This window comes from Rhinichthys klamathensis, unplaced genomic scaffold (genome assembly GCF_029890125.1).
Source record: "Rhinichthys klamathensis goyatoka isolate OS25496 unplaced genomic scaffold, OSU_Roscu_1.1 h1tg000150l_1, whole genome shotgun sequence".
NCBI lineage: Eukaryota > Metazoa > Chordata > Actinopteri > Cypriniformes > Leuciscidae > Rhinichthys > Rhinichthys klamathensis.
The window spans coordinates 1,803,438-1,829,315 of record NW_026606685.1 but is presented as its reverse complement, the minus strand read 5'-3'; the positions used below and the strand labels follow the sequence as shown (position 1 = coordinate 1,829,315).

The 25,878-nt window shown below is 36.7% G+C and overlaps 1 protein-coding gene across 1 annotated transcript in view; it reads right to left on the bottom strand.

Annotated features, from left to right (window-relative positions):
- ccbe1 (collagen and calcium binding EGF domains 1) overlaps positions 1-25,878 on the bottom strand; it is a 68,478-nt gene that overhangs the window by 23,414 nt on the left and 19,186 nt on the right. Inside the window, exons 4-5 of the mRNA XM_056258303.1 lie at positions 2,101-2,153; positions 988-1,122 (exon numbers count right to left, since the gene is read on the bottom strand). Coding sequence (XP_056114278.1) covers positions 988-1,122; positions 2,101-2,153 — 188 coding nt within the window. The remainder of the gene's footprint in view (positions 1-987; positions 1,123-2,100; positions 2,154-25,878) is intronic.

The following is a 25,878-nucleotide window of genomic DNA, read 5'->3' as shown; positions in this document are numbered from 1 at the left end:
CATACTTTATCAAGAAAAAAATTAAATAACCCTAGGTTTCTATCTATATCTTTTTTTTCTAAGAGAGTGATATTAGAGTTCATGGGTGTCAAAATAAATTAAAATGACAAACCTTTTGAATAAAAAAAAAAAGATGCCCTATTATTATTATTTATTTATTACAATTTTACAGTTTAAGAATATATAAAAATAAAATAAAAATGAAATGGGCACATGTACATTAGAGTCTCAAAAACATATAAAATGATGTTAATGCAAAGTTTAATGAGAAATGTTAATGGTAGAAATGGTAAAAATATAATAAAAATAAAACTAAGGGCCAGATTTATAAACAGCTTGCGGCAGCGCAAACCATCTTTTGGCGTTAAAAAACTACTGTCAGGATTAGCTAAAGACACGCAGTGAAAAATCTGCGCTGAAAAGGTGTGAACAGGGTTATTTTTGCATCTGACGTTATTGCATATGCATTTGTAGGAGTTTCCCTTTCAGATGCAAAATTTATGGGAGGAGAATATTTAAATGAATCATGCAAGGTGATTTACAAGGCTTGCTCTACTCAATAAACTGGTATTTGCGCCATTATTTACAGCCCCCCAAAAAAGCATATCTTAAACCAGACTTTAATTCGCGTTGCTCTTGGTAGATTGCGTTGGTCAAATGGAAATGCTCCGGCTGCATTTGTGTTCTTTAATTTGCTCGTCGTCAGTAGATCACGCGCTGAACTTTCCACTAACATCGGCACTTTTTTGGAATTGCGCTCTCACGCTAATTTGCCCTGTTTAGTATATCTGGCCCTAAAATGGGTATATGTAAAAAAATTTCTTGCTTATGATTGATGCATTCACAACTTTGCAGCATTTGCAGTGTAAAAACTGTGAATTCTGGAACATTTCAGTTATTGCCCAACTCTACCACTCTCTGCATTTGAATATACTCCAAGTATACACTTTTATCAATATATTCATATAAATATGAGCAAAATCTTACCCAGGCAGTACGGTTTCTCACGGTTTCTATGTCGTTCCCGGTCATAGCGGTACCCAGAGTAACAGGTGCACACCACACGGCCAAAATGATCGGTACACTGCTGTTCACATGGAGCGCCGGCACACACATCATAGTCTGCAAATACAAACACACCCACAAACAAACAGATATAAACACAACAAGAGAGGATTACAAACATAAATCCTAGCTATAAAACAAAAACCACAATATCGTTGTAATTTCCGGAAATCGTATGCAAATGTGCTACTTCAAATCTTTTCCCTTCAGAATTTTAATTTAATAGTACAAACAAAACACTGTGGTCTAGGAAGCCAGTACTGCAAGTCCGAGTCCAAGAATTCTCGCATCTTTTCCTTATTCCACGATTTATCCTGGAAGAGCCAAATCCATCTCAGTCACAGCATGAAGTGCCGTGTGAGTCAGGGAAATGTGTGTCCATTCTCGACTGGTACTTTATGTGTTTCTCATCAGTGGAGAGGGGGCAGGTGAGGACACCCAAGAACATAAACAGCATAAAAAAAGCAAAAAGACAAAAACAAGCTCTAGACTGTCTCAAAGGGCTGTTTCAGAGACCAATATACACCCTCTCAATGTGGCAGGGCGAACCGCAGAACGCAGACAATTTAATTGCATGCTTTTATTTGACAGTTACGAGTAAAAACTTGTTAGTGGTTTGAACCCCTCAACCAAAGATCGAGAAGTATATTACTGTATTCATAAGCTAATATACAGACCTGTTCCCACTATAAAAATACACACGAGGTAATCAAGATATCGTTACTGGTTGGGAAACTCTGCCAAGCTCTTTAAGGTGTGCTGGAAATGTTAAAACAACATTAAAAGCACCCGCTGAGTTATTTCCAAAAGGAATGATTTTGTTTAGAACCCTAATGGGAGACGAGGGAAAACCCGTCCAGAAATATCAGAGCAAATTCAACCCAGAGGAGTCTAGTGTGGGTAGAGAGAGAGAGAGAGAGAGAGAGAGAGAGAGAGAGAGAGAGAGAGAGAGAGAGAGAGAGAGAGAGAGAGAGAGAGAGAGAGAGAGAGAGAGAGAGAGAGAGAGAGAGAGAGAGAGAGAGAGAGAGGTCTTACCTTCTGGAATACACTGTCCCAGTACAAACTTAAAACCTTCACAGCACTTCTTTCTGAAAGAGAGAAGAAATGACTTTAAAAGTATGATTATGGCTTACCCTTGACGCTAGGGTAAGGATGTTGCTACACTACTGTTCAAAAGTTTGGGGTTAGTAAGATTGATTTTTCGCAATTCCAAAAAAGCACCGATGTTAGTGGAAAGTTCAGCGCGCGATCTACTGACGACATGTAAATTAAAGAACACAAATGCAGCCGGAGCATTTCCATTTGACAAACGCAATCTACCAAGAGCAGCGCAAATTCGTGTCTGGTTTAAGACATGCTTTTTTTGGGCAGTAAATAATGGTGCAAATACCAGTAAATTGACAAGTGCAAACCTTAGTAAATCACCATGCATGATTCATTTAAATACTGTGTCTGAAAGGCAAACTCCTACAAATGCATATGCAATAAGGTCAGCCGCAACAATAACCCTGTCCACGCTACTGTATCGCCAAAATCAAGCTGGAGCAAGCTGTTAGTAAATCTGGCCCCAAGAATGTTACAAAAGATTTCTATTTCTGAAAAAGTACTGTTTCCACAACAACATTAAAGGATTAGTTCACTTTAAAAAAAACTTTTGCTGATAATTTACTCACCCCCATGTCATCCAAGATGTCCATGTCTTTCTTTCTTCAGTCGAAAAGAAATTAAGGTTTTTGATGAAAACATTCCAGGATTTTTCTCCATATAATGCACTTTGCTGGGCAGCAAACGGTTCAAGGTCCAAAAGACAGTTTCAGTGCAAACTGCAAACTGTTCAAAGGGCTTTAATCGATTCCAGACGATGAATAATGGTCTTATCAAGCGAAACGATCGCTCATTTAAAAAATAAATAACAAAGTTTAAGTTTAATAATGTCAAATGCTCGCCTTTCTCTGTTCTGTGATGCACGTTCGTGACTCTCCTGTTCGAACTCGTTCATCAAAATGAACAAATCTTTTTTCGAGTCATTTGGTTCATTTAACGAACGAAATGAACGAATTGACTCGGAAAAAGATTCGTTCATTTTGATGAACGAGTTCGAACAGGAGAGTCACACAGAACAGAGCAAGGCGAGGATTTCAGCTTATAAAACCTATACTTTGTTATTTCTTTTTTAAATGAGCGATCGTTTCGCTTGATAAGACCCTTATTCATCGTCTGGTATCGTTTAAAGCCATTTGAACAGTTTGCAGTTTGCACTGAAACTGTCTTTTGGACCTTGAACCGTTTGGTGCCCAGCAAAGTGCATTATATGGAGAAAAATCCTGGAATGTTTTCATCAAAAACCTTAATTTCTTTTCGACTGAAGAAAGAAAGACATGGACATCTTGGATGACATGGGGGTGAGTAAATTATCAGCAAAAGTTTTTTTAAAAGTGAACTAATCCTTTAAGCAGCAGAACTGTTTTCAACATTGATAAGGCCCTGTTTACACCTGGTATTGAGAATGTTTTGGTCGATGGGATCACAATTAGACGAGGCGGACAAATACCCGTTTACACCTGGTGTTTTAATCTCTTTTGTTCACTCTCAACCTTTCCTGAATTCTCACACATTTTGTTTCTAAATGCTCAAATTATGACAAAAAAAATAAAAAATTTCAGGCTGGACCATCCAATGCGCATGTGCAGTCATAAGTGCGCATCTCTGAACACTGACTGTTTCTGTAGAAAACGGAGCTTCTAACAGCAGCTGACGTAATGACTTTGCCAATTAACGATTGGCTATTTTATTTAGAAGGCGGGACTTATTCCTCCATATTTTTGAGTAGCACTTTCTCTTATTCATAATAATACTAGTGCACCGTCTTTGTAAATCCAAAGTTTGGCTGGGACGGGTCAAACACATAAGTTTAATACTCAGGGTTATGGTTTTATTCAAACCCCAAACTTAACAGATGAGGAATAACAATAACTTCAAGCCAGAACAGAGGTTCCAGTCTGAAACAAAAGTTTGCAAAAGTGACTGTTTTTATGATTTTCCCAATCTGATTTAATGTGATATCCATGCCCACAATACGAGACAGACAAACAGAAGATCCAAAGGAAAAATTGTGCTTTTTCTGGACAGTGATGGAAAACTCAAGACGATAAAATTCCCCCCAACCTTTTCCCTCTCTAAGTGGTTATTGTGGAGAAGTTCCATTTTCGGAATGACAAGGGAACAACTCATAAGCACTAACAGAAATGATTCAGTTTCAGACTATGCTGCAATAATTCCCAAACGTTTCAATGCTCAAAAAATGAAAAACAAAAAAAAATACAACAGGGGGAAATGGAATTTGGATATTAAGTAATGGCAATATCCTTACAGTATTACTCACAAATATTGTGGAACTGTTAAGTCTAGTCTGTAAGCTCTGTTGGTCTACGCTGGAAGCAAACTGATCAACAATGTTTAACATAAACAGCTAATATATTTCCACACAATCACTTTTACAGACACATACAGAGCACGAGGTCTGAGCTGGGCTACAAGCTAGTATGGTTTGAATCATGGGAGCTGTTCAGGTGGTCTGATTCACACAGAAAAAAACTTTATTGGTTTGTTTGATGTTCGAGATGAAAATATTGGGACCCCAATCTCTCTCTCACACACAAACCCAAACCCAGTGAACCCTCCCAATATTAAGGGGCACCATCTGCATCTTGATGTCCTGAAAAAATAAAAATACACATAATAACATACTTTAGCTACATGAAACTATATGATATTCCTTTACGGAAATGACATAACAAAATGTAATTATTTTATATTTTAAATGAGAAGTGGAGAAATAACAGATCATTATTAAACAATCATGACCCACAACTTGGCATTGAACTTAATAGACTTGAAACACTGACTACATTAGCTTGTTTTCAGACAAAACTTGCAGTCTTTTTCCACATCACACCATTTTTTCTCCAGCATGTTGCCCAGAACTAATGTGTGTCTTTGGAGTCCCCTCCAAGATAAAGAATTTTCCCACGCTAACAAGAAACTTTAGCATTCAGGCTGCGGATACGTTGACTGGAGTTTGTTCCCTTCTAGACTCTAAATGAAGGTTTCAAAAGTGATTTTAAAGTAAAAATCATGATGTCATAGGAGAACCTTTTAAAATCATGATGCGATAACCTTTAAAAGAACTTTGATGACATAATATAATCTTTTAATGTTCTTATGTCATAGAAGACCTTTTAAGGTATCATGATGCAATATGAGAACCTTTAACCTTTTAATGGATGTTTATCTAGCCTATGTGCAATTAAAAGAACTAAAAAAAAAAAAATTACATGGACCCTGCAAAAAAAAAAACCCCATTATGTCTTTCTTTGTAGTATATGTATTAAGGCGGCCCACACTAAAACGCAGAACTGTAAAATCAACTGTGCAGTGCCACACAAGTGCCATAACTCACATTTATGGTGAAAAACAGCAGAAATGGAGACGGTTCATGGGGAGGAAGCACTGAGAAGTGGAAGAGGAGGACAGAGCAGGCAAGTATCTCCTGCTTTGGGAGGTGATGAATGGTATGAGAGCTGAAAGAGGTGGAGGTGATTTTCACACTTCGACACACATGCATATGCACACCGCTGTAGAAACATAAACAACAAGGCATGCAAATGCGATATGTTTCATATATATACTGTTTATAGACACCAGCTTGAATGAAGTGCAATTGGAGATTTTAAGAAAAAAAGGTAAAAATCTCTACTAATATCATCTTACATGTATATCAGAAGATATCTCAACAATGTGATCAGATTTATAAGTATACTAAAGTATGTAATTGAAATTCCACGACCTTCCACAAGTACATACAGTAGAGTATAGTAAGGATGTAGGTTTAGGTACATAGAGATCCAAAAGAGAAAATCGTCTGGTATGCTGACACCAAAACCACCCTGATCCTCCACAAATACACAAACTCTAATATGTCCCCATCTTAACAAACACGCAACACTCAGAGAGGAGAACGCACAGAGAGAACAGCCAGAACTGACCCTGGACCTGTCTGCTAGGGTATAAGATTTCCAAAAATATTTTTTAAAGCTTTGTTTATTGACTCTCTGAGCTGTTTACTCTCAGGTTTCCATCCATCTGGTGTTCACAAATATTCATATTCACAACTTTAGGCTTTTTTAATCTCTTTATAAAAACTCATATAAAACACAAACTTTGAAACCCATCACGAGCAAAACATTTTTTGTAATTATGTATTTAGGTTATCATAATCATAGTATCATGATATCTTTAATTTACCCTTTATTTTAGTTATAAAATGTATTGGATGTTATAAGATATGAGGCATGCAAATATAGGATTTTTAGAAACAAAATCTGGACTGCATGAAAGTATTTATTAGTGCATGCGTCATTAATATGAATAATTATGCAGGCTTAATGGACAGGAGAGCATGAAATCCAGCTGGACCAAATCCCATAATGATCTAAACAGAGCCAGAAATGGTCAAACACAAAACCAAGCTATACTGTATACATCACACAATACAAAACCATGTAAATATACGAAACTTCACAAGGACTATAATATTTTGCCTTGAGCGAGCCCAGATGTTCTGTTCTGACGTCCTATGGCTACTTACACCGATTCATAATCTGTGTGACACAGTGCTGGTTTATTAATCTCGGAAGTTTGAAAAACACAAAACCAATCATGAGTCTGTGCAGTCTAAGTGTTCAGGGCTGTTTCTGAATAGCATCCACTGTATAGATGAACAGCAAATTACAAAATCATCGGGGGAAAAAACTAGACTTTTTTCCTAAAGATCAGGTCAATAGCACTAGCATTTAAAAACATGACACATATTAATGTAAATCCTTTGAATCACTCCCCATATTAGTGGTGTATCTGCCAGAGTGGTTAAAGCCTGACAGCCTGATGCAGGCCAGAATCTCTAGAATGACCATTTCTCATGACAGGACCTTTGAGAGACACTCCAGCCTACTGGAGTCTTCATGTACATTAAAGAAATACTACAAAAAAACTATGAAAAAATACTATAAATCTATAAAAGTCTGATTATATAATATGACGTTAAGGGAATTATTCGTCTTAACATTGGAATCCTTTCAAAAGGATACTCAGAATGGGAGGTGCTACACAAAGCAAAAAATTACACGATTTGAAAAGATTTATATTTCTAAACACAGCAGCACTGATGAAGCATTTTTCTGCCACGGAATAAAAATGTAAAATAAAGTAAATGCGACACTTCTCTCGCAATTCTGAATTTTCTTTCCCCCTCGCAATTGCTATTCGGACTTTTTTCCTTGCAATTGCGATGTTATATAATTCGCGAATCTGACTTTTTTCCCCTTGCAATTGTGCATTTATATCTTGCAATACGACTTCATAACTCGCAATTGCGAGTTTATATGAGAAAAAAGTCAGAATTGTGGGATATAAACTTGCAATTGCAACAACAAAAAAAGTTCCATAGATTTGAGATCCGTAGCTTTCATAGCTGTGAGATCTGTCCAATGTCAGAAAGTTGTGAAGGTTCAGAACAATTTTTACAGTTTAGTTTAGAAAAAAACCCCAGATTTTTTTGGACTGGAGAGGAAGTTTTGAGCTCTGAAAGTTACAATATGTTTTAATATTACATCAAACTATTATCTCAAAAGATCAAAGACAATTGAATTTGATATGACTCTTAACTCTCTTAACTCTTTCCATGCCAGCTTTTTTGAATTTTTCAAATTTTCACAAAAGCTTTGTGGCCCCCAGAGTATTTTGTTGTATGCATATCTGAACATGCAATATATCAAAAGAAAGAACAGACTCTCTGCTTATAGAAAACAACAGCCCTGTTTTATTCTAGCTTCATACATTCCTTTTTATCAACACTTGAATGTGGGTACGTTTAATAAAAAAGCAACATTTTGAGCAAAAAGCTGATAAAATAATTATTTTGTCAAAGACTATTCGGAACGGATTCAGAACGATAACCAAAACAGATGAAGTAGATCGAGTCCATCAACACCCCCAACTTTTTAAAGTCCTATAGTTTGTTCTGAGTCGACATTTCTTTTGGTAACATTGGGCTGTTTTGATTTATATGCGGTTTAATGTTGATGATCGCATTACTTTACATTTGCATCAGCTTACATATGATACCGCTTGTTTCTGCTTCTTCATCGCCTGTGTTTTGATCAGGATATTCAGTACTCTTTCAGAACATGTGTCACAGCGCCCCCTACCGTTTAACAGTGAAAACATGGAAATCCAGGGAAAGAGTTAAAGGAGAACTCCGGCGCAAAATGAACCTTTGGTGTAATTACACATTGTTACCTAGTCAACCGTTCTCTGAGATTTGTTTTCATGATTATCGAATGTAAACAGTTTTATCTCTAAAAACAGTTTAGCCTATAACGCTAGTATAACGCTAGTATATTGGGCATAGAGTAATGACAAATAAAAATCGCTTGTTAATACCACTAACAAGGCTCAAAATAGCCCCACACTAACACGGTAGCATAATGAGGGTCCCTACCTTCAAACCGAAGCATTGAGAACTTTGTCAGTGTCCAGAAGGTTTAATAAGAAGATTTTATACATACAGTCAACTTCACGTATACAGGCAGAAGCCATCTTTGAAAAACAGTCTCTACCAGTCGATCTACGAACGCCGATCCAAGTGAGATGTGAACGAGCTATAAGTTGTGATAAGGTGAGCGCGAACAGTAGGCTTGGATCGGCGTTTGTAGATCGACTGGTAGAGACTGTTTTTCAAAGATGGCTTCTGCCTGTATACGCGAAGTTGACTGTATGTATAAAATATCTTCTTATTAAACTGTCTGGACACTGACAAAGTTCTCAATGCTTCGGTTTGAAGGTAGGGACCCTCATTATGCTACCGTGTTAGTGTGGGGCTATTTTGAGCCTTGTTAGTGGTATTAACAAGCGATTTTTATTTGTCATTACTCTATGCCCAATATACTAGCGTTATACTAGCGTTATAGGCTAAACTGTTTTTAGAGATAAAACTATTTACATTCGATAATCATGAAAACAAATCTCAGATAACGGTTGACTAGGTAACAATGTGTAATTAGACCAAAGGTTCATTTTGCGCCGGAGTTCTCCTTTAATAAACTTAGTACAATAAAACACAATATATTTAAACTATGCATTCCTCTTTTTAAAAAGCTAATCAAAGCAATCCAAAATTTTATTTCATTTTTTTTCTGCATTGAACCTGATAAACTGTGAGTGAATCTATATTTCTATGGATTAGGATAAGCAACTACAATTGCTCTGATTTTTTTGTGGGACCTTCTGTCACACAGATGTTTTCATGCAGTAGATTATTATTCCAGAATGCCATGCCACTGCAGGCTGTTACATAATTTACTATTTAACATCCTCTAGGGGCCAGATTGTAAAGATAAGATCAGATTGAAGAGCAGAGGAGGATGTGGGGCACTGCAGTGTGGTCCGATCGCTCCAATGGTGTGCACGTCTCAGGAGGGGAGGATCCAAATGTGAACCCAACCTCAGGAGGTTTTAATATGGATGAAATGGATTTGTTCAGGTTGAGTCACAACCAGACTTCTAACCAAATCAATGTTATGTAAGAGAAAAAGAGAAAGAAAAAGAATTAGCATGCAGCGACACAAGGTTCAATACAGATCTATGTAAGTGAATGGAAGAGAAGAAGTCTTGTCACATTTATTCAATATCGCCTATTGATTAACACAAACGCTACTCCATTTAGAACATTCACCTTGAGCCCTGTTCACTCACTTAAGCACCTGATCTCGACTCCTGAGAGCATTTTAGTCCTCACAGAGCAGGTGCATTTACTCAGATGAAAAGGAAAGTTTAGTTATTCTGGCACGTTAAAAGGGCTTACAACAAGTCAGACAGCAAAAAAAATGAGCTGGGAGGGTTTTGTTTAGATACATTAGTGTGGAAAAGGAAACGTTTTGTATTTTTTCAGCCTCTGCTAAATGATAGATGAAAATTATGGGGAATTCATGAATGAGTGGTGAGATTCCAAGACCATGTCCAAATAAAAACAGGTGCATTAACAGTGAGTCACATTCGCTTTTAAACAGAGATTTTACTTGACTGTCAGATGTTATTAGTGGGTACGGTAGCACCTGTGCTTTCCTAATGTTGTGTTTATTTAATTTCCCACGCGGATGGGGATCCGGTTACCAGGAGAATATCAGGTCTGGATTAGCGTGACCTCAGCCCCACTTGCTGGGCTCGGAGAGATCTCTAATTACCTTATAAACAAACAGAGTAGAGACCTGGAATAAACACACACACAGACAGTTCACATGGAGGAAATAACATTACATTCTGGCTATACTGAGAAATGTACCATGGTACATGGAGTCTATAGCATCCGTTTAGTTCAAATCAAATTTATTTAAATTTTAAATAAAGGTGCCTATGAAGTTCATATGATGCCCTATAAAAACCATTTTAAGGTCCTATAATGTCATGAGAGAACTTTTTAAAGATCCCAAATATTTTTTTTAGTTCTCTGATACAGTTCAATATATTATATTCAAATTCAAACACATCAACATGAAGCATATTCTGCTAATTTTGCAACATTTCTTTTTAAAAAAAAAAAAATTTTCTTTCTTTTTTATTTAACATTCAGACATACATACATACAAACCAACATAGTGCAGTAGTGAGCAATCTTGTAAATCCATAATCCCAGAAGTGACATAAAAGTGATTTAAGTGTTTGATCTAAGTGTGTATGTGAGCGGGTGTGAGTGTGAGTATGTGTATGTGTGTGTATGCCTAAACAAAGTAACCATTTATTATTTATTACCATTGTCATTACCATCACCACCCTACTCCCCACTACCACCACACTGCCAATATTGTGTTGGTCGATTTTTATTTGCATCCTTCCTCCTATGTAACAATTGCCATTGTCAACCCTGTATAAAATAAAAGATGATATAATAAGATAATATAAGATAACCTTCCCCCACATCTCATCAGTCCCTATCTTTTCCTAATTTTTTTTTTTTTGCAACATTTCTAAGTAAAACAATATTTTTAAAATGTTGGGTGAGACTTTATGACAAGTGACAAGTGATGTCTAGTGTGTGAAAGTGCTCAGATTTGAATATTGTATTCCAGCTTTAAAGGGGTCATATAATGGTACATGCACTTTTACAAGTTGATTGCACTGAAATGTGTGTTGGCAGTGCCTGTACACAACCATCATATAATGATAAAAATCCATCCAGTTTTTTTTAATCTCCTTATTATGTTTTCCCGTCTCAAATTGAGCCGTCTGACCATGTGACGACGTCACACGGTCGGACGCCCCTCCCACGATTGTTAATTGACAGCAGCGTTTCAACACAGACCCGCACTGAGCGAGCTGTCATCATAGTCCGCTATTGTTGATACGCTGGAGCAGAATGGCGTCTAAGCGATTGTGGTGTTCTGCTCTTGGGTGTAATAACGAACATAGCAGTCATTTTGATGTTCCTAAATCCGAACCGCTGAAGGCGCAGTGGCTGAGTGTCGTTTTCGAAGGGAATATTACACACGATCAACGTCAATGCTTTTTGTTTGCGCGAATCATTTCTCGACTGCTTTATAAACGAGGGTCAGTATAAAGCTGATTTTGCTAAGAAGCTGCTCCTGAAAAAAGAATCGGTACCAACTATTCATGTTCCTGCTGCACCTCCAGAAGAAGTGAGTGTAACGTTTTATTAACCTTTATATTAATGACCATTAGCTGTAACATCAATCTGTCAATGAACTAACGTATACATCAGTAAACACATAGCGTTCGTATCTCACTACTCTACCCTGCCAGTACACAAAGATGGATCAAAGTGACATTACGTTAACCAACCATTCAGAAACGTCCTGTTCTAGACTTAATTGTCGAACTTCTTTGCGGCCATCATCTTGTTCCGGGCCCGACTCCGGTTCAAATTGATACGGTTGCACATGTGTCCTCAGAGACTCCCGCTGCCATTCTTTCTCCAAAATATACCCCCAACTGTTGTCAAGGCAACACTCCACGTGTGTTGTGTCAAAACGCCCCACAGAACAGAGGGGCGGGTTGAGAAAAGCTCATTATCATTTAAAGACACATGCACTTAAATGGCTTGCTGAAAACAGAGCTGTTTATGACCAGGTAAAATGAGTGTTTTCTTAAAATACTAATGAGAGTTTTTAATTAAAGTATATTACAAACTTTTTATTTAGACCCTAACGAATCATATTGACTTGTATAAAAATGGCATTAAATAACCCCTTTAAGAGGGAGGTAATTACAAAGGCGCTAATGAATCATGCACAATAAGACCAGGAATGTGAATCAACAAAATTAATTGGGGCCATTTCAAATCCATCCATGATGACTTCAAGGTTAGCATAGCACTTGAACTTGATACTTTCTATTTAATACTCACAAATACAGTTTCCAGACTATCCAGCCAAGTACAGCACGAAGAGTCATCAACGTTCACAGCTGGATATCACAGGCTAACAAACGCATAACAAAATCTCAATTTCCTTCATAATTAGCATCCACATAATTGGCCAGGAGCCTAGCCATTAGCAGCTGCATAAGGTCGTATTATTTCATGAATTCACGGCAGGCATCTCTCTCCCCTTTTCCTTAGCAAAATCCGCTACAGCTGGAAACTGTAAATTACACAGACCTCCATTAACGTTTGACGATATATAATGAGTGTGTAACTCAGCGCAGGCTTTGTGTAAGTGTGTGGGTGTTTGAAGTTTCAGTATTACGCGTGTAAGGGCCCTATTAGAGTCTAGATCCCATTGTATCTTATATTGTATGTCAGTAAACTCCCTTTGGTTGAGTTGGGCCTCTGAAAACTGATTTGATCTTAGTGCTTTTTTAATGCCAAGTGTGAGTATACATGTTCAGGGGGGTCTAATTGTTTTGATGGTGCTCTGACGCAGAGGGCCACTTCACTTTCTCTGCTTTAATGCTTAGAATAATCTTGATAATGTGGCACAGATCAAGAGCCTGGAACACACACACACACATAGACAAAAACTCACCCTACATTCCTCCACACTGGCCCCAGATGTGGTTCCTCGTTTTTCTTGTCTTCTCTCACTGTAACACCCCCCCACAGGTCTTTTATAAGGGTAGGGAGTCGGTGTGCCTCCGGTAACTCGCTGGACTGAAGTCTTTTTTCCCCCCTCATGCTTTAACGTTCACGTTTAATCACAGAAGTGCTGGTGCTTGTTTAGGTGTAACTGCTTGGAATCAGGCCTGACAGAACCAGCCAGCCAATGCAAAGATCTGCCTGTCAACATTTCAGACATGCTGAGGTGATGAGAAATAGAAATGAATTCAGATTGATGGTGTAATGGGCATTTAGCTTGTCTGGAAACCCCATACTGGCATGGGCACCATAGAATCCAGTTATAGTCAGAGACTTTTTCTTTTATTATGCTGATTAAAGTCATTCATATGTAAAGTAATTCATATGGCATGGTGTTTAACAGTTGAAGTCCACATTTAAGTGGAATTTAAACTGTGCTGGTCAATTACTTGAAGCTGATAAACAGTGTGCAATTATGACACTTTAAATGTATAGAGTAATATAAAAAAAAATGTCAAATTTAATTTATCAGATACAATTATAATTTTAAATTATATATTTATATAATTATAAAGAACAAAAATATTACAAAATAACAATATAACATTGATTAATAATATAATATATTTTTTTGTGTATTTTTTCCTAGTCCTCTTGTTTTCACTGTCACGGGTATTTGTACAGTGAGTTTTACATAACTGTGATGTAAATGTATACCAGGTCATAAATTTGCACGGGTTCACAGTTTTAAATGAATATCGGCCACATCTAGAATGCACATCAATGCTTTTAAAAAAATGAATTCCAAAAAAAATTCCATCAAGACTGGCAAGCTGGAGATGTTTTGTGAAACCTGAGATATTGGAGAAATATAATCTGTGTTGAGTTGTTGCTTTGGCAATCCTCCTTTCTTTTTTGCTCTGCCTCTCACTCTCCTCTATTGTTTTCATGCCACTCCTGTTCGCAATAAACAGCTCGGGCTGGAGCAGGCCAACTTTAGAACAGAAATCACTTACGGACGATTGAATGTCATTATGTCAAAGTATGCATTGACTGGACCTGTCTGCCATTTAAAAATAAAATACCTTGTTGGTTTTCCCTGTCAATGTTTACGATACGATATGTGATCAGATACTGCTTCGTTGTCGCTCACCGTAGACAAGCCAAAAACTGGAAGCAAACACATGGGATCAGCATGAGGAATTATTTGGAAGTTGTTCAACATACAGTCTAGAGCAAAGTATGAAACAGTGATCAAGCACTACTATTCCAACAATCATTCAAAGCTTTATTTATAACATTATACCTCACATTAAAGCCATTTTCTCGAAGAATTATGTTAAACCCCTGAGCATATGATGTTGCAATATTTAGGAATCCCCAAAATCTTCAATAACAGCAGTTTGACATCCATCACAGTCCTCCGCAGTTCTCAGTGTCCTTCAAAAATCAACACATGGGGTCCGCATACAATCTCAAGCCCCATGAGATAAAAATAAAACCGATGTTTGGGCGATCAGCTAACTTTATGTAACTCACTTTATATAATCTATGGCAACACCGCGGCAAGCTATCTGTCAAAACACATACTTATGAATAAACCGTTCATCGACGCAGAGGTGAACCAAATGTCTGTCATGGTGCGCTGGTTACTCGAGCGAGCAGTGAGAACGAAAGGCCTCGCCAGAAAGTTCAAGAGAGGAGAACGGCTGTCGGAAAATACTAGTGTTATGTCTCCAAAACACATTGCCTTGTGGGAATACTGTTACAGGAAGGCATAAATTACAAACAGTTACCTCTGAAAAGTGCTTGGATATCTTTTTGTTTTTTAATATTTCTTCTTCCAAACGTCATATTTGGAGGAACTTCCTACTACCACTGCTAAAAATATCTCTGTCAAACCACAGGATACTTTGCAGACCTGAGAAAAGTGCCTTTTATCACGAATTGCAGATAATCTTTAGAAGGATCTGCACTTTTTCATGAAAGGTATAATTCATCATGTCTTTTTTTTCCACTGGAGTAAAATGTTTTTCCTGTTACATTTACTTCTTTACTCCCCCTTCATAGTCCGATTTCAGCCGCTACAGTTGCCTTGAGACTCGAACATAAACCTAATAGACTGAATTGACTTACGCATTTATGATATAATTGTACTAGGTACAGAGGACAAGGCGATTTGTCTTGAAAAATGATATTACTCCAAATATGTGCTGTGCACAGGTCAGCGTCTGTGACACTCTGATTGGGCAGCTTTTGTGTAAGAGAATAAAGCTGGATCAAATCTTTAAGCTTTTGAACCGTCTAGTCATCTTAAATGCTTTTCAGACAAAGTTTCGTTGGTCTCCATAGTGCTCTTTACAGTGGTCACGCACAACACAAGCCACAAAAACAAATCACTTGTACAATTCTGTGTAAAAGAATACAAAAGTAAGTACACTTGAGGGGCTTCTTGTTTATGCTGTCTCAAAATCATCTTTAAAGGGGTCATGAACTGAGAAATCAAATTTTCTCCCTTTGACATATAAGAGGTCATCATACTATAAGAATATCCTGTAGGTTTCAGAACTGAAAACTTCCTTGTTAGTCCAAAAACAGCTTTTATTGTACCAAGCCCAAAGAACGACTCGTTGTCGAATGTGCCTTTCTATAGGTGAAAGACTGCCTCTGTAGAAGAAAATCAAAGCCTACTTCATCATTGCAACTTTGGCCCCGGCCACGGGCGTGTTATGGAGATGACAAGGATAGAAGAGCGATACAGAATCACTGGACTAAAAATAACATTACCTTCCCAAGGATCCTAATGCTAGAAATGTGGTTATTTGTATTCGGTACATTTCACTTTGGATTCTTGGGTAAATCAGTCACAATCTCGGCGCAGGATTTGCAAAAAGACTTTTTACGATATCGACAGTATTTCCACAACATGTAAGTAACTGTTAATTCTAATGGCTGATCTGTGACCAGTGATATGTCATGATTCATGTACAGTCTGATGTTCTTTGTCTATGTGTCAGTAAATCAAACCAGAGAATAAACGAGAGCATTCGTTAGTGTTCAAAAATTGAGTTAAAATGACGAGATCACAGCATTCATGCTCTCAACATGTCTGTGATCAGTTGCAATGCTCATCATTGTAAGCTTTCATGCAACAATCTAAATATAATGATATAATCAACCCTTTTCAAACAGGAGCCTAAAATCCGGGTAGGAAAAATGCCTTTTATTTCTACATTTTTGATTGAAATCTATCATACTAAGATTATAAGTGCACCCCAGGAAACATTATAAAACAATAAAACAATGCAGTTCATGACCCAATTAATACAAGGAATTTACACTCTTTAAAGTGTCTTCAAACTAAGCATTGCATTTGCATGTTTACAGCTGCTTGTGTAAGTTTCTGGTGTGAAAACGCTTTCTCCTCCAGCTTTTCAAAACCAGTAACCTGATTATTAAACTTAATTCATGCAGCACATGAGGAATAAATTAAACCTCAAATTAAAAATGGCTTATTGAGGAAAGATGTGCTATTAATTTTCTATACAATGAGTTGTATAATTTTCATCTGCCAGACAATAAAAAGGCACTAGACTAGAACATCATAGACAACCCCCCAACCAACAATTCAGAATACCCTAGCAACCACATAGCAACACACTAAAAAACACCCACAAAACCTCAACAAACCTTTTATATATAGTGTATATATTTTTTAGGGCTGTCAAATGATTAATCGTGATTAATCGCATCCAAAATAAAAGTTTGTGTTTACATAATATATGTGGGTGCACTGTGTATAATTATTATATATATATATAAATACACACACATGCTTGTATATTTTTAAGAAATATTTTCATGTATATACTGTATATAGATTTATATATAATTTTTATTATATATAAATATAAATAGTTTATATATAAATAATATTTTTTTCTTAAATAAACATGCATGTGTGTGTATTTATATATATACAAAATAATTATACACAGTGCACCCACATATATTATGTAAACACAAACTTTTATTTTGGATGCGATTAATCGCGATTAATAATTTGACAGCCCTAATATAATATATTTTAATATATTCTAAATATTTACATTTAAAATATATTAAAATATAGAAGAGTTGTTTTGACAATATAACACAACTTTACTGTATTTTTTGAAAGAATAAATACAGATTTTGTGAACATGAGAGAATTATTTCAATCTTACCAACCCCAAACTTTTGAACTGTAGTAGACAAAATTCCCTGTCAAGCCTGGTCTTATCCAAAACAAACAAAAACATACACATCAAACCTGCATGAATAGTTTGCTTAATTTAATAATGTTCACTTCACGCTTAGTTCCGCATTCCCAACTGAAGCATTGTCAGATGTTCAGAAAACAATAAATCAGTTGCCATGCAGTCAAATCACAACACTTCTCAGTGTAAATGTGCAGAATGATCTGCTACAATGGCCAACATCCTCCACAATATCACAATATTCACAAAATGTCGTTGAAAAGAAAAAAAGAAAACAGCTTTGATAATCACTTTTGGACGTGAATTACATGAAACGACCTGCTGCAGAATATTTATGTCATTATCGTGTGAGGTCTTGTTTTTCCCATCACATTCAAAATTCCCAACCTGAGACGCACATGTGAACGTCTCGGTTTTTTGTTGTTGCACATGCTCACTGACATCAGAAATGCCAAATTCTTTGTTGTCTTTACAACAGTCGTAGGGTTCTAGAAAAGACCCCCCAAAGCCCATGTGGTTGTGGTTAGATGCAGTTCTGTGTCTACTTTTGGCCAGTAATCACATGTGGAACAATCTCTCTCCTCATCTCCATCTCTCTTGACACTCAGTAACCAATTTCGTTATCTGAACCATCTAAATATCCCACGATATCTCTTTTGAGCCTGTAAACGATAAGGGTAATTAAAACAAACAAAGAAAAGATGTGCGTCGTCGTCTCAGATACACAAACCCTTGAAACCAACCGAGTGAACAACCAAGAAATCAGTCCGAAATCTGCAACGTCTGGCTTCAATATACAGCAGGCGGAGGAAGTAAAGGTATCTTTAGAAGCGTGTTAAGGAGGACTGGCACTGAATCTAACCTGTGTGATGTCTCTCACCCTGACAACCCCGGAAATTACAGAGAGCATGCCCATCCATAGGTTGTTATACAGAATCCACGTTTACGGACATCCTTTCTACACTTTATACTCTCTTAACTCGAACCATACTACACCCCTGGCCTTGGGCCAAATCAATGATGAAGAAAGGGCTTCGACTACTGGAACCCTCAATAGACTCACGATTTGCACAGTAACGGGAGGTTTTTCCAGGAAAATGTCAAGTGCTTAGCCTGACCATTTGGGCCGCTTTATAAAAAGTGACACCTTTACTGCCAAAGGACATGAATGAATGATGGGATGAATGAATGAACACGTCCCTGTTTTGTGAAAAATAAATCCTGGAGGCACTGACCTCTGGAAAGAGGTTTACAAAAACACCAAATCAGCACAAAAAGTTGTTGCGTGGAAACAAATGATTCAGTTAAGCGGAAAATACATGATATACTTCAACATGGCGATTTTAACGATAGCTGCAGTTAAAGCATTCTCAGACAAAGAAGTTTTTTCTTTCACATCCAATTTGTTGGAGAGTCAAAGGCTTATGGAGTATCAGATGACCAGGGTTTTCCCTGCGATTTAGCAAGAAAACCGAGCCTGTACAATTTGCATGTCCTGAACTGAAAGCAGTATGTCTAAGTGACTAAGATTTATGTATGACCTGGAAAGTCCATCTGACTGACAAAAATATTTAAATTCAGTAGCATACAAGATTATAATGCCGTGGTACAAAAACAAAATGCAGAAAAAAAAGACCGGCCTGGCATCCAAACGCTAGAATATCCAGCTGCTAGCAATAGAAAATTACTACTACTGTAGCACAGTGCAGAACATTTCCTTTAGCTTGTTAAAAATTATCGTCTATGGGAGAATAAATTAAGAGTGAAAATGACCACAAATTGTGTATAAAGCAAGACAGCAAAACAGAAACGAAAAGCTCTGCCAGTAAAATATACACAGTAAATCCCAAAACGTTAACCACCTAAAAGGAAGAAAAAACCCAGACTGTGGTTTTGCGGAACCCTGTACAATTTCCTATGCAAACCCACATAAACAGTTTCTTGACAATCCATGCTTGACTTCATTATCCACTGCACATAAATAATGCAATTTAACACATTTAATGTCTTTCCATAAGAATTAAAATAAACACAATTTAGCTGTGATGGGAATTTATAGCTTTGGTGGATCCTGTATGAAATATGAAAATCGTCCAGCACCAAAATGATCCAAAATCATTTATTCATAATTATTCAAATTCATTCAAATCATTTGTTTAGATTTCTTTAAAGCAATCTTGGTTTTTAGAAAGGTGTAAAATAAATAAAACTATGACTACTACTACTACTAGTAATAATAATACAAAAATACTTATTTGCAAACTTTCATTCTTTTTCAAACTTTCAAACAGCATTCAGAAAAGCCAATTGCACAACAATAATAGTTGAAAAAGCAACAAACTATCCATTCAGCATAATAATTCATAGAATTTTTTCAGCTTGAGTTTTAAAGTTTAATGCTTCTGATTCAAGAATGGAAACTATATTTTTACACCCTGTCCAGACTTTACACACAGGGGTCATGTAGATGCTAAATGTAGTGGCACTCTTGTTTTCACCTTGAATAATCATTAGATCCACGTTAGTAGTTCCATTAGAACACACTTAACAGGATAAACACACACACACACACACACACACACACACACACACACACACACACACACACACACACACACACACACACACACACACACACACACACACACACACACACACACACACACACACACACACACACACACACACACACACACACACACACACACACACACACACACACACACACGTTGACACAGTACAAAGCCCTATACATCATCAACCTGTGTCTCGACCATCCTGTTTTAATTCAGGCCAAAGCCAACATCTGTTTCTCCTTACGAAGCCAAATCCTCAGTAGTCTGCATTCAAACTATTGGCACCTATTCAACGCAAACCCCCCCAAAACCATGGCAGGGGCAAATGAATAATGTCAAAATTATGTTTAAAAAGGATAAGTGTGTGGCAAAGACAGAGTGACACTGCTATTTTTCTTGCAGCTTTTCATGAGCCAAGGGTTTGTCAGTACAGCAGGGGACTGAAACAGTCTTTTACTGGCTATTTTTGATGATGACTAGACTCATCCTCACAAGGGGGTCTGTTAAGGGATTTTCCTAACAAGGTAATTTGGGAGGGAGCCACGTTGAAAAGTTGAACAAGTGCTCAGATACACTGAACTGTGGAGATTAAAAGGATAACATAATTTCCAATTTCCAGATCCAGCTTGATTTAATTCGTTTTCAGATATTCGTATGTGACAATTGCATTTTTGTACGTTTGGATGTACAGTGAAATATGTAATATGGACATAATAACATTAAATTATACATTCAACATTCAAAAGTTTGGGATCAGTGCAATTTTTTTTTACTTGCTTGCTTATATACTTAAATTCAGCTAGAATGCATTAAATTGATATCAAATGTGACAGTAAAGAAATTTATAACGTGCTTCATAATGAGATTTTCATTTAAAATAAATGCTTTTGAACTTTTTTATTCAAAGTATTATAAAAAAAAAGTATCGTGGTTTCTGAAGCATCATGTGACACTGAAGACTGAAGTAATGATGCTGAAAATTCAGCTTTGCATCACAGGGCCCTATCTTGCACCCAGCGCAATTGACTTTGTACACCGACGCATGTATCATTCCTAATTTGCACTCGACGCACAGCCGACTTTTCCCTCCACAGACGCACGTCGGTAAATTAGGGAATGAACTTGCACTCCCGGGAGCGGTTCAGCGAAAAGAGGAGGCGTGTTCTGGAGCAAACGTTCCCTGGTGCCATTTTGCAGTTTCAAAAAACAATTCCACCACTGACCAGGAAAAACCTAGTCTAAAGTCGCATTATTCAGATGCTATTTTAAGGGCGCATGCTTGGCCATAATGTAGTGTGTGCACAACGCGCATACACTTTGCTTCTCTCATCTACACAGACGCAGCAGTTCCCATTTTTGCAAACCATACATAATTACAAGGACAAATATTACCACACGAGGGAAATCATTGTGGTGGCATAAATCTAGTTTACACATTTACTCAAATTATTATACGCCTGTTTAACCGAAGCTAATTTGGGTGGGTTTCTCCCATCCCCATACAATGTCACTTCTCTGTCTTTTACGGCCCTGGCGAGAACCTCGGTCTCTTCGCCTGTGAACCGCTCCTGGTGTGTGCCTGGCAAATCCGCCATTATAATAGCAATCCGCCATGGAACAAGCGCGCCTGCTTTTAAAGGGAATGTGAGATGACGCTCTGATTGGTTTATTGCACATTACGCCTAAACCACACCTATGAGTAATGTAGCTATTTCAGACCAACCCATTTTACATTTGCGTCGGGCAAGAGTCATTTATCACACCGGTATAATAGCAACAGCTCCCGAGATCCGCCCACAAAGTTACTTGCGTTTTGCATTTGATACTTGCGTTTCAGATCGTTAAAATAGGGCCCATAGGAATAAATTACAAATATATAAAAGTAGAACAGATTTATTTTAAAATTGTAATAATTTTTCACAACAGTAGTGTTTTACTGTGTTTTTGATCAAATAAATGCAGCCTTGGTAAGCAGAAGAGACTTCTTTCAAAAATATTAAAAAGATTTTTTGAACGGTACTTTATGCATTAAAAAAGAATTAATTCTTTATATTATAGATATATTTGTATAGTTACATTTTGCTATTTATATATAGATATATTTGAGGTAAATTTTTTTTAATTAATTACATTTAATGCCATCACATTTATGTTACTGATTAAATGCTATAAAATGAACCCTTTTAATTTCATGAAGTTAATATTCTATGAATCTACTGTAAAAAGGATTCGTAAACCCTTTTAAGGTCTCAAGTTAAAGTTGTTAATACATAAAATGCTAACTACATTTTATATACAAAACCAGTAACAAGTTCACATTGCACGGTCCCATTTTTGCCTTCTTCCCTCATTTCTGGACCTCTCGGTAATAAAACTTGCAAAAGTAAAAGACAAAATATACATAAATTAGACAGTTAAGATCTGTTTACAACTCACAAAAAAAGTGATTTTCAGGTAAATGGTCAATTAACGCACAAAGAAAGCTATGTGCAACATTCACAATAAATGTGCAGCAAAGTAATTAAATCAATATTTTTCCTAAGTTAGAAGTATAGCTTTTGCAAGCAGCGCACAAATATTTGGTAAAACAGGATGTTTCAGTCATGCTTTTACAAGTGAGCTAAACATGAACAAACAAACCTATCATAGCATTGTGCAAATTAGACTAGTTTATAGAACCACATGCCATACCCATAACAGCAAATAATGAGCAAGAAACGAATCATCTATGATTAACAGAAGCTTGTAATTTTGAGGTAAACATGTAGACAGGATGAGTGGACCTCTGCCAAGCCAAAACCTTGAGGCTAATCCACACCAAAGAGAGACACGGATCAAACTCATCATTTGTTGGCAAATATGTAAAAGTCTTTAGCTACCAACATGCTCGTTCACATTCTATTTGACCTGATCGCTGAAACACACGGATTACAAGACGTTTCAGTGCCCAGCTAACAGGTCTGGACAGCTAGTATTAAGTCTGGCACAAAATACTAAAATGATGCTGATGCCCAATTACACAATTGTTCTGTTTTTGAGCCAATTTACTTCATCTTTAATTATATACAGCTCATCATCTGCCATGTCTGCCATTCAAAAATAACATCTAAAACATAATTAATATAAATTATAGGTAATCATATTGAAAAAAAAAAAAATATATATATATATATATATAACTATATATATATATATATATATATATATATATATATTCACAGCCCCACACAAAGATGCAAGGAGAGATATTTATCCAAGCCTAAACAAGTTAAATCCCCTTTGGTTGAAGGTCTGTTTTTCTTTAAGCTCTTCTTTGTTGGTAGTTTTTGTAGTGCTGAAACCTGACCTCAGAAGTGAAAAAATCAATGGGAACTGAAGCACTTATAAAGGATCATGAAGGTCATTACTATCATTTGGATAAAACAATCCTGGCAAAGGAATGTAACAACCATGCCAGCCACATTCAATGTAATGAACAGTAAACGATGATTAAGTTATGAAAACAGACTCAAGCCAAGGCTATGAACATGCCCTGATAAAAAATAATAATAATAAAAGAAATATATATATATAAAAAGGTAAATTCCAAAAACAAAGAAAAGAAAAAAGTAATGGTCATTTGGTGTCAATTTTAGGAGAGAGCGTAAAGGCAATTTTGGAGCACTTTCAAATCCACCATTGTTTATGGACTAATTTGAACTCTGAACACACTTACAGTGCTGTTTTTGTGTCTAAATAAAATAGTTCATAATTTGAAAGGGGTGCCAGGCTTTAAGCACTGTAAACAGTATCAAGCCATCACAAGCTACATTTAAATTTAATAAATTATGTATTATGCCATATAACGGTGAGCTCAAAGAAGTAACGTGATTAAAGGCCCGTTCACACCTAGCGATAACCAAAAATATAACCATAAAGATATAGTTCTAAAAATTGCTCTAAATATAAAAGAACAGCAGAGTCCACAGCACAACTATAGCTAACGATAACGGCACCGAGAAATTATATCGTTGGAATCACTTTCAGAGCGATTTTTTCCAGCTGATGAATGATTGACAATGACATTGACAGCCAATCAGAATCTTTCCAACATTAAAGAGCTTGAGCCTTTAAAGCAGCAGACGTCAAAACTAGTTATCGTTCTTGGTGTGAACGGGCCATTAGAGTTTTAGATATTTCTGCAAAGTACAAAACCATGGTTATAGGGTTGACTATTGTTGGTGCTTTTACAAAAAAAAGGACCTATAATTCATTGTTAAAAGTGTATAGAGTATGTGTCATTTTTACACATCACTGAGGCACATAAAAGGCACCAGATTCATAGAATGACCAATGTGTCCTGAAGAGGGCACTTCACAGATGCATTTCAATCTAAGAGAATGACCTTTCTCTGTAATTCACTTCAACGGCCTTGTGTATTGCCCTGGTACATCCTGCCACAGATAAGAGAGATTCTTAAAGCTTGGCACACAAACATAGAGACCATCAGGAAGGAAGGACAATCCACAGACAACTTTGAAAGGAAAAAAAGGAATTCAAAAGCTCTCCAAATAGTGTGTTGATCCCTCTGTACTAATAAATAACAGCACTACATTTTAATGCATTATGTAACAGTAACATGCAAGTTAATTCGGCCTGGTGAGAGCAGAAAGACAGGAAAATGACTGGAAAACTACTTATATTTCTGTAGGAATTCATTATAAATACTGAAACCTTCCAATACACAGTATACCTATAAATAGGACATTTTCCCCTTCAGTAATCCACAAATATGAACTAGCGAAATGAACTGAATCAAATGATTTCATCTTGAACTCAATATTGCTTTATTGTAAAAAGTCACGCAATGGTATAATCCTGCAAATAAAATAAGACTGCCTACAGCTTTGGTTTATGGCTGCCTCGGAGAATGAGAATTCTTACCAAGCGTGTTCATGATGATATATGAGACTTAACAGATATATATGACATTTATAGCGCTTGTTTGCCAATACTCTGGCATATCACAAGATATCCTGCTGTGATACTCCAATACCAGCGTACTTCATTACATATCACGAGCCTAGGAAGAACGCCAGTGCTATCCACTGGGCGAGATTTAAGACTGCCATATAGATTGAATATTAAACCCATTAATTTGGGTTTGTTTAGAGCTACCCGTCAAATGTTATATTCATCCAAATTCTCTAAACGAATAACTGCTCGCATTGGCTTTGCCTCTGGCTCTTTCTGGGTGGAAAACATAAGCAATTAAATTTAGAGAACATCAATCAATGCCTCTATGTCTCAAATAACTACTGCTTGACATCATCTGAAATGAGTTGAACAACATGGCAAAGAATGTGTTATGCAGAAATGTCGTTTTTAATTAAAAAATGTGTCAATAAATCCAGTAGATATTTCTAGATAAAAGCAAATTATGTCTTCCTATCCTTCATAACTTGCTCCAACAACATGCTTTGTTAACTCAATAAAAATGGCTGGACAAATGGCTCTGGGGAGGGAAAGACTATATAATTTTTCTGTTTCTCTAAACAGTGGAGATAAATTACTGAAGGCCATCCAAAAGACACGACAAAGAAATTTTCACTTATTTACAGCTCCAAAAAAAGGCGCTTCAAATCTTTACAGCCTTGAAAGTGCGAGGAAAATGGGTTCATGCACAATTCAAGCAGCACTGTATGGTTTCACAATCAGCAGCTATGCAATGATTTTATCATAGCAGAAAACACTGGAATCGTATAAACAATTTCATTTACGGACAGCTGATGACATACATGTCGAGTTTCTCTGGTGACATCTACAAAGTGTTTTAGTTAAAACAGCCTCTGCT